At 33.7% G+C, this 14938-nt stretch overlaps 1 protein-coding gene across 1 annotated transcript in view; it reads left to right on the top strand.

Moving 5' to 3' along the window:
* Positions 1-1887: 1887 nt before the first annotated feature.
* Positions 1888-14938, top strand: part of LOC134236061 (uncharacterized) — a 42970-nt gene continuing 29919 nt past the window's right edge. Inside the window, exons 1-3 of the mRNA XM_062718240.1 lie at positions 1888-1975; positions 2186-2644; positions 2790-2975. Coding sequence (XP_062574224.1) covers positions 1888-1975; positions 2186-2644; positions 2790-2975 — 733 coding nt within the window. The remainder of the gene's footprint in view (positions 1976-2185; positions 2645-2789; positions 2976-14938) is intronic.

Genomic DNA, 14938 nt, shown 5'->3' with positions numbered 1-14938 from the left:
CATTGATGAAGAAGTCGGGGATCACCAAAAAATGCTGAAATCGGTTTCTATTAGTTTAGAAAGCTATTCTGCCACGTTTGAGGACATGACTGGAGTCTCTGAGGACTTAAAAATGTTGATGATTCAGCATCACCCTCAAGCAGAACTTATTGAGTCTCTTTGGTGATCTAGTTTGTAACTTTTGTGATAGAGAAAAATCTATGAATTTAACAATTAACAATTAGTATACAGTTAATGTTTACGATATATAATGTATACATATATTATATATATGAATATGTTGCTTAAGAACGGGGAATGTGTTTTTGGAAATACCACGATTCTAGTAGTACTGGGTGAGGGAAAATGGAATCTTGATAACAACCCAATGACATAATTTAACTGTTTTATTGTGTGATTTAATTGGGTATTTAAATTGACATTCATGCCTATCACTGATGTGTAGACGTGCTTTTCTGTTAAATTGTCGGTCCGTTGCCCTGTTTACCTGTCGACCTGCTTAACTGTCGACCTGCTGACCATCAAATTTAGCTGACTTGTTTACTTGTCGACCTGCTAACCTGTCGACCTGTCGACCTGCCGACCTGTCGACCTGCTTACCAATATCTACTGTTAATTTTAAAACTTAATGAATATGTATATTATGTACATGTTATTAATGAATATGTAAATAAAATATAAATAATTTTATATACTTGGCCTATTTACTCATTCTGTTAAGAGTGAAAATCCGCAGGGACTACAATACCGTATATTACACTTGATCCCAATATTCATTGCGCCCGAAGGGCTTTAATTAGTACACTGCATAAGATTCTGTGTGTTAATTATTACACTGCATAAGATTCATTTTCGTTTAAACTGTCGTTTTTACATGTATATACTGGCATATGTCATACGTATTGAATCTATACTAAACAAAACAAGTGTTCATTTGACAATTTTGAAGCTATAAAGAACAAATGTTTACAAATGGAAATTAATAAAATTTTAATCCAGAGTTAATCATGCAAAATATTAGTTTAAAGGCTATGTTACTTTCATGTAAAAATCTTATCAAATTTCAAAGCATTGCACCAAAGTGCACCATGTTGTAACCTTCAAGTGAAATTTGAAAAAATAATAATCAGTATGGAGTTAGACTACCTCTCATTAAAAGTACTGCAAGACATTGTTTCCTTGTGATATATTTTTTTTTCTGAAAACAAGGCTGACATATCTGCTGCCGCAGTAGCTCTGTTGAAGGAGAGGCCTAGACAGTATTTTCTTTGGACATTTGTTAAGGAGACATATAAGTTAAAATAATTTGAAATATACAATCCATAACGAAGGAATACAACAGTAAACTATAGTAAACAATAATTTACCATAGTGCCTAGTAAGTAAAAACTTTGAAACTTTGATTACTATGGTAAAAGCTTTAAAAAATTGATTTACAATTATAAAAACTTTGGAACTTTAATTTACTATAGATAATGAAGTCTTTGAAACTTTTTTTTTACTTAATTTAAGAATCACATGACTTGATTTACTATTAATTTTGACAACTTGGAACTTTGATTTTATATAGTGAACACTTTTGAACTTTGATTAACTATAGTGAAATCTTCCAAACTTTGAATTACTATCAAAGTTTACTATAGTATTTCTAGTTAGATGTTCTTTCAAGTGATTGAAAACTTAAAACATTTACTTGAGTGAACACTTAAGTGTTTTTAAGTGATTGTTACAATATCATATTGACAATATTTATTTTCTTTAAAGGCATTTCCGCAAAAACGCTTAAGAATAGGCGGTTCTGAAATTTCAAATGTCTACAGTACAACTCCGTCTGTTTCATCAGATTTAGAAAGTGATTCCTGCATCGGTAAATTGGGTAACAATGCAATGCAGGAAGATAGTAACGACGAGGATTCATACATGGAGAAAACGGAGGACGATGAAAACCAGGAAAATAGTGATGACGAAGATGCTGGTAATTTTATCATTGCTTAAAATAAATTACATACATGTACCAACATAAATTTAGAGAAGTTTAATTCATTCATAAAATATTGAAATCAAACATAGTAATACATGTAGTTGTAAATATTTTTTCTAGAATAAATTGAATAGAAACATTCTACATCATAAACAGTATAATATTAAGTAAAGGTAAATGTTTGCTTTTTCATACTTTGTTTAGATCGTAGTCTCCTGTACTATATACTGTTATCGGAGGATGGAAGTATTGATCTAAACAGCACTGACTGGTATGAGAGACTTACAAACATCAGAAAGGCCTTTAAAATGAATCACAGATCAAGAGAGGAAGATGTTGTTGCCATTAAATCAAAGATAGGGACACGTAATATTGTAAGCAAGAGTGAAAATGTTGTGATGTGTTTAGTGGATACTTATGGATTCTATGAAAATGGCTGGGTTTATAAATGCCTGACGTGCAACAACGATTTTGACAAATTCTTGAAGGTGACACCCACAGAAGTTTTGAGAAAATGCGTTCCGTATATGACTAACATACAGGAAGCAATAATATGTAGCAGTGAGATTTCTGATATTGTTCTGAAATTTGGATTGGACTTTGTTCGCTTTAATCACACACGTTCGAAATATTCAAAAATATATGAGGATGGTTTAAAGATATGTAAGTATTTATTTTGTTTTACAGCGCATAACATTCATGTTAAAGATATACTTAATACCTATTATATCTAAGTCTTTTATTTGAATTTTAAAAACATAGTTCGCTAACTATTTCAAAATTTTCAATAGGATACAACTGTTTTCAGTGAATCTTCCTCATCATGTGGTTGATATGGTAGAGGACGATGACGACATTAATGAGTTCGGGTTCAGTGAATTCAAACAATATGTGGATGAGATCATGAAACGTGAACATAAATCCTTAGAGTCATTGAATCTGAATAGTCTGCTTGGCACATACCTTATTGGACGAGAGACAGGCAGAGAAAAAGGTGAGTTGACAAGGATATGTCTATCATTCTTTGAAGAATGAAGTTGTGCAACTGCAATGGTGAGAGCGAACTGTAAGTTATTTATTAACACATGAAACCCCATGATATATATATAATATATAAACCATAAACCCCTTTATTCCCTGTTTCTTAATTCTTACCTTTTTTCTAGGTTCTATCGAAGGGAATCGGGTAATGTACCATCACAGTAAATTTATCTTTCCCAAATTTTCCTTTTTAAATTATATTTAATCTAAAAGGTAAGCTTCTTCCCTTTGGTGACAATATTTAATTTAAACATGTATAATAGAGTGAGTATTTTTTGTAAAGACAAGTTTTTCAAATATCACGGGGTTCCACACTTTAATGCAGTACTCACTTTGTTTGCGCTCACCATTGCAGTTGTGAAAGGTCATTATTAAAGAATGAATAATCAATGCATAAATAAAGAAACTAATATTAATGATTTTATTCACCACACCTTACTAAGAATGTAAGAGAAACTGAATGATTTGTTTTACAGAGGAAATAAATACACTTTATCAAGGAATCTTAATACCTGGCTCTATAAAATCCTTTTTAAAATAAAATTTCCCACCCTAAAATCAAACTCTAGGTGACTCTTTGCTACCCAAAAGTAACATATTTCAATCGCACAAATAGAATTTATTCTTAGACTTCAATTCGTGTTTCTTTCCATCAGAATTATTATACTAATGCTAAATAAATATTTTTTTTTACTATGTGTTAATATTAATTTCATATTCTACTCGCTTTATATTTATATGATTCTGTACATAATCTTGTTGTTAAATAATGTGCCATCCTGTATGAATAAAGGATAATTCAATATTATTATTAAATAATTCCTAAAGTTGAAATTTATTCTGAAAAATCTTTGATCTTGAATAGATTAGTTTTTTATCTTGAAGTTTTTCATATATCAAATAGAGAACAATAGTTAATTGTCATTAATTCTCAAAATAATCTATTTGAAATAATTAATAATAATAATAATAATAATAATAATAATAAAACTTTATTTAAAGAAGGTAACCTGGTTAGTGCATGCACTATTCTTCCCTATACTAGGGCCCTCTATACATTGTTATGGGTCAGAATAACCCTGAATGCCAGCAAAGATCAATCACACAGTTTAAACTTAACAATAATTTATTTACAGTAATATACAAATCATTAAGTACAAACTTAGCAAAAATCTAAAAATACATACATCAGAGTGTCCGTTGCTGCACACAATGTCCCAGTGAAATTATATCCCAGTAATACCTCAATGATGCTTATACGACAATGTATCTATGAATCGAATTGACAGGGTATTTATACAGTATCATAAATCTAGAATATTCTAGAAATTGTAAATACATGATATTCCTGGAAAGTTCTGGACATGAATAAAGTTCAAGAATGTTCTAGAAAAAATGACCAAACATATTGACCACTCTGGAATGTTCAAGAAACTTTGTTACTAATAATATACAAGATGAAACAATACAAATACAACACATCTCACAACACCTCACTACTAAGTCAAAAACGTACTGACATTCCCATTTTTTACTGACAAACTTAGAAAATTACTGGCAATGTGCTGTCGTTACTGTAAAACTTAGACAATTACTGACCTTTTTACTGCCGGTGCTGATAAACTTAGAAAAGTGCTGACAATCTTAGTCGGTGCTGATAAACTTAGACAATTACTGACCCGATTACTGTCCCTGCTGAAAAACTTAGACAAGTACTGACATTTACTGATAATTACTGTCCTTATGTTCTCGCTCTCGGGGAGGCTGCAGAGGTATGAAATTGATTTTTTTTCTTTATTTCAACATAAATTATTATTTCATTTATTTGTTTTTTCATATAATTTTTAAATATGTCCAGAGGAAAAGATTGAAAAAAAAGCTCCTTTGATCGATTTATAGAAAATTTATTTGTAAAAAAAAATATTTTCAAGAGAAGGGATAAAATTTAAAAACCGTCAAAAAATAAGCAATTAAAAAAAAATAAAAATCTTCGTTTAGTAGTGAGATATGAAATTTTACAGAGGTTCTTTCCTTTTTGTAATAAAACATTGTTATTATATGACATGCAGTTTATAATATTTTCTTAATTAACATTAACTCCCTGACTTTCTTTTATATTAATTTAGAGAATTAAATTTGATTTAATTCAAAGAATAAACTGTTAGATTAAATGTGTTTTATTCAATTTTAATTTAATTTATTCAAATTAGTTTGAATAATTTTAATAAACCCATAGCGCGCGGTGAGGCTGTGTGTGCCCCCTTTTGAGGAAAACCGTTTGTTATAGATTTCATATCATGTAAAAATTTTAATATTGTGGAGGCCGCCTAAATTTGATTTTGTGCTGTCAAACTTACTCGAATCCAAGCATTTGCAAGAAGGTAAAGAATTAAAAGACAGAGCAGAGGTTTTAATTAAAAAAAAAAGACTTGTTATCTCATTTATTGGGCAGGTGGAGGGGGGGGGGGGGGGGGCTACGGGCCTACATCGATCATTGATCCTTTGACATTTTCATTGATTTAGTTACTGTCCGCATTATTCATCTGAAACAATGTTACAGTACATCTTTAAGCTGATTTTCGAATCTGGATTTTCTGGATCCCCACCCGAAAGTATTATTTTAATTCAAATGTATGTAAAACCATGACATTATATATTATCATCATTTGTCTAAGCATACTCCTGAAACAAAACGTTGATAGAATTTTCTTTTCAAATAGAGTGTCGGTAGACGTTCACATGGATCTAGTTTCTTTTCAAATTTAAATGGGGGGGGGGGGTTACGTGCGAACTAAATGTAGAACAATGAACATTTATTTATAAATTCTACTGAAGTAGAGCACACAATACTGTCGTGTTTAAGTTTGTACTCTTTTTTATCTGTTTAATTAAAAAAAAATTAATCAACGCAGCTAGGATAAGGCTGCCCGAAAAATATCAAACTGTTCAATCTGTAGTTACTTCTCTGAACTACCTAGAATGACGTCATAATAGAATATGACGTCAAGTCACTGCATACTTGAGCTGACATGACGGGGAAAGTGTTATAATTATTACACGGCATGTAGATTTATTTTGGGGACTTGTTGTTTAATTCAAGTTTAAGGATTGTTTTTAAGCTCGAGTGTGCTGTTATGATTTGAACATTTGAAATTTAAATATCCCTATTCATTTTGCTTGTCCGATATGCACATATTCAAACAATAGCAAAAATAATGTGTGATACGCTCCCCTTACACGTCCGTAGACGGAGTTAAAATTTATGAATCGTGTTTATATTGGACTGGCACAAGTGATAAACAAGGACAAATTGAAAATATTCTGTGTGAATCTAGAAGAGAAATATGTCCTCTAACTGAATTTTGCTGGGGGATTGTGTGCAGTTTAGCCATTTTTAAATAAATCGCGATAAAGAGTGGAAAATACCCCTTCTTATGTTGGTAAGTTGAATTTCTCATAAAATATTTTCTACACGAGTAAAAGTAAAACCTACCCCCAGCACTTTCTATGTACCAGAGATCACGATGAATTGATCGATGTAACAAACTTTGCACAATATTTTTGTTTTGCACTTGTGCCCAAGCGTTTGTTTTTTTAACAATAAAGAATAGCATTAATCTCCGTCACGTGATCAACACAGTCATGTGACATCACAAAAATGGGTTAAAATAAAACCTGATTAAACTATTATCTCAGGTTGACTACAATTTCAAACAAGGATTACATATTAAAATTTAAATCTAGCTCAAAGTATAATGTATATTTTCAAGGCATTTTAAGCCTTCGGACAGCCTTATCATAACTGCGAATTTAATTAACTTAATCAATCGACGTTTCATAGCTTTGCCAGTATCATGATTTTACAGTAACAGTGCGCTTTTTATTCGTCCAAAATTATTCAAGTCGTTTAGCTGGTATCCAGACGAATTACATAATCTTTCACGGAAACTCTGTGAAGCACCTGTGTGTAGAAGAAACCGCCTGAGGCGATCCGAGTGTGTACGGTAGCGGGTAAAGAAGACAATAGGTGTCACTGCAGCATTATACGGAAGACCACTCGCCGGATTTCACTAGAAGTTAGTTACGCAACATTACGGCGACAGGTAGACTCTTCAACACGGTTAGAATTTGAGAAATTCAACATCAACACATGTATACGTAATATAAAACTGCAATCTACAATCCTTCAACCTCTTCTTAGATTAAATAAATTATTTTTTTAACTATACCGATGTAAGATAAAATTAACGATTAATGAAAAAGAAGAATGATGTGAAAACCAACCGCGGAAAGGCACACACTTTTTAAAGATTTAAGCAAGGATAAATATATATAAGAAGGGGTACATTACATCTAGTTTTGTAAAAAAAAAAATTACTGGTTCCTAATATTTTTGTTAAGTCGTGTTAGTGTGGGTGTGGGACAGTGAAGTGAGGAATTTGTTTGATTATCAAATCAAATAAAAAATAGTTCATAGTATATTTTCTTAACTTTTTATCAGTAATTTAGAATAATTAAAAATAAAAAACAATTTATATGCAGCAATATGATGACAGTATAAAAATCAGCCGGAGTTTAACTATATTTTAAACTTTGCCTAGGTCGATATTGATTTTTTGGAGAGAGAGAGAGAGAGAGAGAGAGAGAGAGAGAGAGAGAGAGAGAGAGAGAGAGATGAAGGGCAACTCGACACGGAAGATTGTGGGCACCTACAGTTAGCGAATAATTTTAATCTTATGAAAAAGAAAGATGTTAATAAAACCTGAATAAAATATATCATGACGGGTATAAATTGATCAAATGGACAAAGAAATTTGCATCATTAAAAAAACTTACACATCTTTATAAATCCTTTTCAAGTATACTAGATATTTTTTTCAGGTAATGTGTGTAGGGGGGGGGGGTTATACATGTATACTAGAGGGTTCAAAATGAATATTTGTTAGCACTGGTTCGACGGGCTTATGACTTTCAATTTTCACTACTTCGTAAAATATTTTACTAGACAAGTCCGCATTCTGCCTTATTATTATGTTAACATCATAACATCCCCTACGCCTACTTACTTTAATGAGATGAAATTTAACTTCGGCACATAAAATTAAATTAATTCCAATTCACCGATAGCTACAGGGGGAAATGGTAAGTATGAAACATGAAATATTTTTGTTCAAATTGAATCATGATTAAAAAATACTTAATACTTAAAAAACTGAATCGTGATCTACACCCCCCCCCCCCCCCGGCAATGTGAATGAACAGAGTACTTTTCAAGTAATTTAAAGCGTCAGTACTGTTTGTATCTTTGAGAGAGAGAGAGAGAGAGAGAGAGAAGAAAAATATTGGAGAAAATGGTGCTACTGCTAATATTAGTCTTACCGCTGACCTAGTAAATATGAATATTTTCCGTAAGATTACTATAATTGCTACTATTACATGAATTTTTATTGCTAGTCTGATAAATATTTATTAGTCTCCGACATTGGGTACATATGAACCCTGTGTGAGCGACCAACCAACCATTCATTTAGATACCGGTAAAATGTTTTAAGTGACAAAATTAACAAGGCATAGTACAAGTTTATAAGTGGAATACTGTACTGTTCAATAGGGGAACTCCCGTATGAGCAAATGGAACCGGAAATCCGTTAACAGGGGTAAAAAAATTATTTGACTTGTACAGATGTCTGAGAACATTAGGAAACTGAATTACCTATGAGTAATTAATTATTCAATATTTAGAAGATTTCCTATTTTAACAATTTTAATAAGAGACATCTGTCCTGTTTGTGAAAAGAAAATTAATACAACTTAATACAAAGGGGCGGGGGGTCTCTAAAGTCAGATATCTGTGTGCAAAGAAATTGATAGATGAAAACTAACTTGATGAATAATTAATTTTAATTCTTTAATTGAACTGGGATAGATATATTCTACACATAAATTTAAACTTGATTTACACGTAGTTAATTTCAAATCATATTCCGAATTATTTAACAGATATCTATAATATTTTAAATTAGATTTTAAAAAAATAATAAACTATTTTTTTTCATCAAAAATTAAAATAAGACTGTTTTTAAACGCAAAGTATAACACACAGTCATTTTCACACCACTGCAGCCTCCCCGAGAGCGAGAACAATAGGGACAGTAATTATCAGTAAATGTCAGCACTTGTCTAAGTTTTTCAGCAGGGACAGTAATCGGGTCAGTAATTGTCTAAGTTTATCAGCACCGACTAAGATTGTCAGCACTTTTCTAAGTTTATCAGCACCGGAAGTAAAAAGGTCAGTAATTGTCTAAGTTTTACAGTAACGACAGCACATTGTCAGTAATTTTCTAAGTTTGTCAGTAAAAAATGGGAATGTCAGTACGTTTTTGACTTAGTAGTGCCTCCCCCCTTAAAAAGTTTGAATGTCAATGAAAACATAATATTAAAATAAAATTTATGTACATTAATACAAAATCTAATTTGTTCATGATACTCTGGACAAGGCATCTGCAATAATATTGTCTTTGCCTTTGATATGCTTAATTGTTATGTTGTATTCTTGTAACAACAAACTCCATCTAGTCAGTCTTTGATTCTTGTTTGACAATTTATGCAAAAATGTCAGGGGGTTGTGATCCGTATATACAAGAATTGGATGCAAAGTAACATTAAGATAAACATCAAAATGCTGTAAGGCTAACAACAAAGCAAGGCATTCCTTTTCAATGGTGGAATACTTTTGTTGACATTTTGTAAGTTTCTTTGAAAAATAAGAAACAACTCTATCTACCTTATCACTATGTTCTTGAAACAAAGCTGCCCCGATTCCAACATCACTAGCATCAACAGTTAGCTTATATTGCTTAGCAAAATCTGGAGTTGACAGAACTGGATTGCTCATAAGGACAGATTTGATTTTATGAAATGATTTTTCACAGTCCTTTGTCCATTCAAAGTTAACCCTCTTTTGTAAAAGATTTGTAAGTGGACTAACTACTGAGGAAAAATTTGGACAAAATTTTCTGTAAAACCCAGCCATGCCCAAAAACCTCATTAACTCTTTCTTGTTTGTAGGAATCGGGAACTTTGCAATAGCTTCCACTTTAGCCATAATGGGTGTAACATAACCTTGACCTACTTTATGACCTAAATACTCTACATAGGCATGACAAAATTCGCTCTTCTCAAGGTTCACAGTTAAGTTTGCTTTAGCTAAAATGTCAAACAAAGCACGCATGATTCGGAGATGTTCGTCCCATGTGTCGCTGTATATGACGACATCATCAATGTAGGCCTCGCATCCCTCGAGGTCTTGAAGGAGGGAGTGAATCATCCTTTGGAATGTAGCCGGTGCGTTTTTCATGCCAAAAGGCATTACTTTATACTGGTAAAGTCCATCTGGTGTAGCAAAAGCAGATATTTCTTTTGCTCTTTCTGTTAACGGCACTTGCCAGTAGCCTTTAAACAGGTCAAATTTACTGACAAAGGATGAGGTGACTTGCGGCCCCTCGTATATTGACAAAAAATAAATGTCTAAATTTTACTCAAATTTTTGTATGTAACTAATCACTGATATGTGTACCATCATAGAATACTATTTTTTTTACAAAAATAGAAACGTGATTTGAAAGATATAGATCTTAGATTGGGGTAGGGGTATCATGTTTACATTCAATTCCCATTGCATTTTAACCCCGCCCCACTCTTTGAAGCCCTTAAAATATACGAGCGCAGATAGGTACAATTTTCTCCTTTGGTTGGTCACTGTATTTCATTGAATTCTACCTATATGTGAAAGGAGAAAATTGTACCTAACTGCGCTCACATGCTATTTTTTAAAAAATTGTAAAATCTAATTGCCCTTTCCCATTATAAACAGATCGACGGAACTAGATTTTCTGACGTAAGAATGAATTCATATGCTAATCGAGGCACAGGCGATACTTTCTAACTGACCAATCAGCTAAATGAAATTCGTTACGAGTGAGTACCACAAAAATACAATGGAAACATGCTTGAAATTTTACTGCTTTCCGATATTTTTTTATGCATTTGAGTTACAGATTAGACACGGATCTACATATGTACCATTTCCGAGACCACAGTTAAATTTATATACAGTTACAAACAATTGATAGAATATACATGATATACATTAGTTTAAAGTTTTGTAGTGTGTTTGGTGAGCAATTCGCTAGGTCTACATGTATTCCCGAGTATCGGTGAATACAAGTTTCATGTGCATTTCTTGTCCTAAAAACCATAAATGCTGAAAATCCATGCGTATTATTTAAGTATAAACAGCATTGGCTGACCATTATAAAAGTTTGAAATGTAGAAAAAGGAAAACAGGTAAATTGACCTAAACCACGTGTCTGCGATAAAATGTAAACGTACTAAACAAGCATGTTTTGTTATTCTGTCATCGGATTGGACAATGACTAAGTGCGAAATAATAACAAAAGCCATAAAAGGTCTTCTCGAACACGCATATCCCTCTATTGTACTAAGACCCGCCCATTCTCTTGCCATAAAAGAAAATATTCACACAAACCTGGCCGAATTTAACTGTGATAGGGTCTAAAAAATCAAAGATAATGCAGTATTCCTTATAATTAAAATGTGTCTGAACTATTGAAACTCTTCAAATGGCATCGTATTTATTCACTCATGTTTGAAAACTACCAACATCGTTGTAGATTAAATATAATTCGTCGTGGAAAAAGGGGCCCCAGATAGCAGTTATGTCACATCATCCTTTCGCGTTTCCAATGTTGTCAATACAGTCATCGATTTTAGGTATTGGATATGAATCAGTTTTGGTAACAGAATTCACCTTTCTAAAGTCTGTACATAATCGGTAGGAACCGTCCTGTTTTGGTACAATAATACACGGTGAGCTCCAATCACTTTTACTAGGTTCAACAATGTCATTGTCCAACATGTGCTGCACTTCCCTTCTTAGGTACTGCAATTTTATTGGATTCAGACGGTACGGATGTTGTTTGATAGGCAGAGCGTCGCCAACTATAACATCATGACAAGCTGCATTAGTTTTCTTTGGAACATCCGAGAAGATTTGATGATACTCATTCATCAAGTTTTTAACTTGTTCTTTTTGGTGAATGTTCAAATGTCCAAGTTTGGCATCAAAATCGACCAAATTTTCTGAGTTTTTCAAGCGGACACTCTGATTACAATCTTTCTCATTCATCTCTACACTCGTATCACTCTCAGTACAATTTTGAACAGTCTTAGCATTGGCTAAAGTGGAAACTGGTTTTACAGAATTTCGGTCACACCTTTCAAAATACTCTTCTAACATGTTAATGTGACAAACCCGTTTCTCTTTACGTCGACCTGGTGTCTTAACTACATAGTTTACATCACTGATCTTGCTTTCAATTTCATAAGGGCCATAAAATCTGGCCTGTAAAGGATGACCAGGAATAGGTAAAAATACAAGAACCTTATCACCTGGCTTAAACACCCTATTTCTGGCATCTTTGTCATACCACATTTTCATTTTCATCTGCGAACTCTTCAAATTTTCTTGCGCTAATTTGCAAGCATTGTAAAGTTTTTCTTTGAAATCAGACACATAATCTAAAAGATTAAGATCACTAGTCTCAGTCAGCCACTTTTCCTTCAACAATTTCAAAGGACCTCTAACTGTATGACCGAACACCAATTCAAATGGACTTAACCCAAGAGACTCCTGGACTGCCTCTCGTGCAGCAAATAGTACAAGATGAACCCCTTCGTCCCAGTCTTTTTCATACTGGTAACAATAGGTCTTCAGCATCGTTTTTAAGGTCTGGTGAAAACGTTCTAGCGCCCCCTGGGACTCAGGATGATAAGCAGTTGATCTATACTGCCTAATACCCAACTCATTCATGACTGCTGGAACAACCCCGACATAAAATTTGAACCTTGATCCGACTGAATTGCCTTGGGTGCTCCTACAAAACTGAAAAACTTGGTTAGGGCCTTAACTATGCTCTTTGCCTTTATATTCCTAAGAGGTATGGCTTCAGGAAACCGAGTGGATGTACACATAATGGTAAGTAAATACTGGTTTCCAGATCTAGTCCTAGGCAAAGGTCCTACACAATCCACCAACACTCGACTAAACGGTTCTTCAAAAGCTGGAATGGGTTGGAGAGGAGCAGATGGTATCTTCTGATTTGGTTTACCTACCATCTGACAGACATGACATGACTTGCAAAACTTCGAAACATCCTTTCTTAGCTTAGGCCAATAAAAATGACTCAAAATCCTATTATAAGTCTTATTGATACCTAAATGACCAGCCATAGGTGTATCGTGAGCTAAACTCATGACATCTCGACGATAAGCAGCTGGGACCACTATCTGGTGAACAACACGCCAAACTTCATCGTTAGAGGCGTCAGGTGGTCGCCATTTTCGCATAAGGATGCCATCTTTCAGATAAAAGCATTCTCTAACTTTAATAGCCTCTTCTGGTGGAAGTGCCCTCTTACTAAGTTGAATGATATCTGGGTCTTTATGTTGTTCAGAGAGTAAACGTTCTCGGCTGAGGACGTCCTTGCCTTGGCTAACATCATCCTCACCACCAAATTTTGGTAAAAATTCTTTCTTCTCTTGCTTCTTGATATTATGTAATTCCATGCTGGTTTGAGTGCCATCAAGGTCAAATAAGAAAGTGTCATTCAAATCAATACCAACAGAGGAATTCGTCTCGTCAAAGGCTTGAGTATGGTCTGCCTCCATTTCTCGTCTTCTGGCCATCGCTCTAGTAACAGCACAGGCTGAATAAATGTCATCATCTTCATCATCGCACATGACATTGGAAGTGATTTTCTCACAAACTATAGGATCAGGTACAACCTTCCCACCAGCTAAATCGTTGCCTAACAACAAAGAAATGCCTGGAACGGGAAGAGTAGGTCAAACACCTACGATAACAGGTCCAGTAACTAAATCTGACTTCAAACTAATTCTATGCAGGGGAACATCAATGACACCTAGCTCCACACCCTGTAATAAAACTGACCCACCAGTAGAAGTCTGCTCAGACAAAGGAAGCACGCCCTCTAACAATAACGTCTGTGCAGCACCAGTATCTCTCAAAATCTGGACAGGTTTTATTTCGCTAGAGTCACTGAGTGAAACAAATCCCTGAGACATAAAGGGCTTATAATCCTCCATAGAATCAATACAACTGGACTGTGAACCCTGGACATCAGGAGTGTCAGAAAAAATCGAAACTAAGGCTTCTCTATCACTTCTAACTGCCGCACAAGCATGTGGTTGAGTTTTATCAAAGTCATTTTTTCTCTTTTGCTGGCTTATAGTCAAATTTAAGAGTTTAATTCTTCTTGAAGTTTAAAGCATTCACTGATCAGATGACCTTTTTTTACAATAACTACAAGTAGGAAGCGACCCTATTCCAGACGATCCTTCAACACGTCCTGGACCAGACTTAAAACCACCTTGTGATGTAGACTGGGAACTTGTGAAAGACTGAGACCCTGAACCACTCTTTTTATATGTGTCTGAATTGGTAGAATTACTGCTAGTCTGAGATCTTGATACAAAATTCTTTTTATGAGACAGAGCATAAGTATCAGATATGACTGCTGCCTCTTCAAGAGTTTTCACATTCTTATCTTCTAAATGTGTTTTCAAGTCTTGAGAAACACATTCCTTAAACTCTTCTACCAGGAAGACTTGGCGCAAATTAGCAAAAGTTTTATCAAGTTTCTTAGATCTAAACCAGTGATCGAATAAATCTTCTTTCTCTCGTGAAAATTCAACAAATGTTTGGTTATCAAACTTCCTATACTTTCTTAATTTTTGTCTATATGCTTCAGGTACTAATTCATATGCTTTTAATATTGCTGCTTTGACCTTCTCATAGTCTAAACTTTCAGCTAC

This window comes from Saccostrea cucullata, unplaced genomic scaffold, assembly GCF_032062105.1.
Source record: "Saccostrea cucullata isolate Sc308-1 unplaced genomic scaffold, CSIRO_AGI_Scuc_v1 ctg6985, whole genome shotgun sequence".
Classification (NCBI taxonomy): Eukaryota; Metazoa; Mollusca; class Bivalvia; order Ostreida; family Ostreidae; genus Saccostrea; species Saccostrea cuccullata.
Note: the sequence above shows the minus strand (reverse complement) of the source record. Positions and strands in the feature narration are given on the sequence as shown.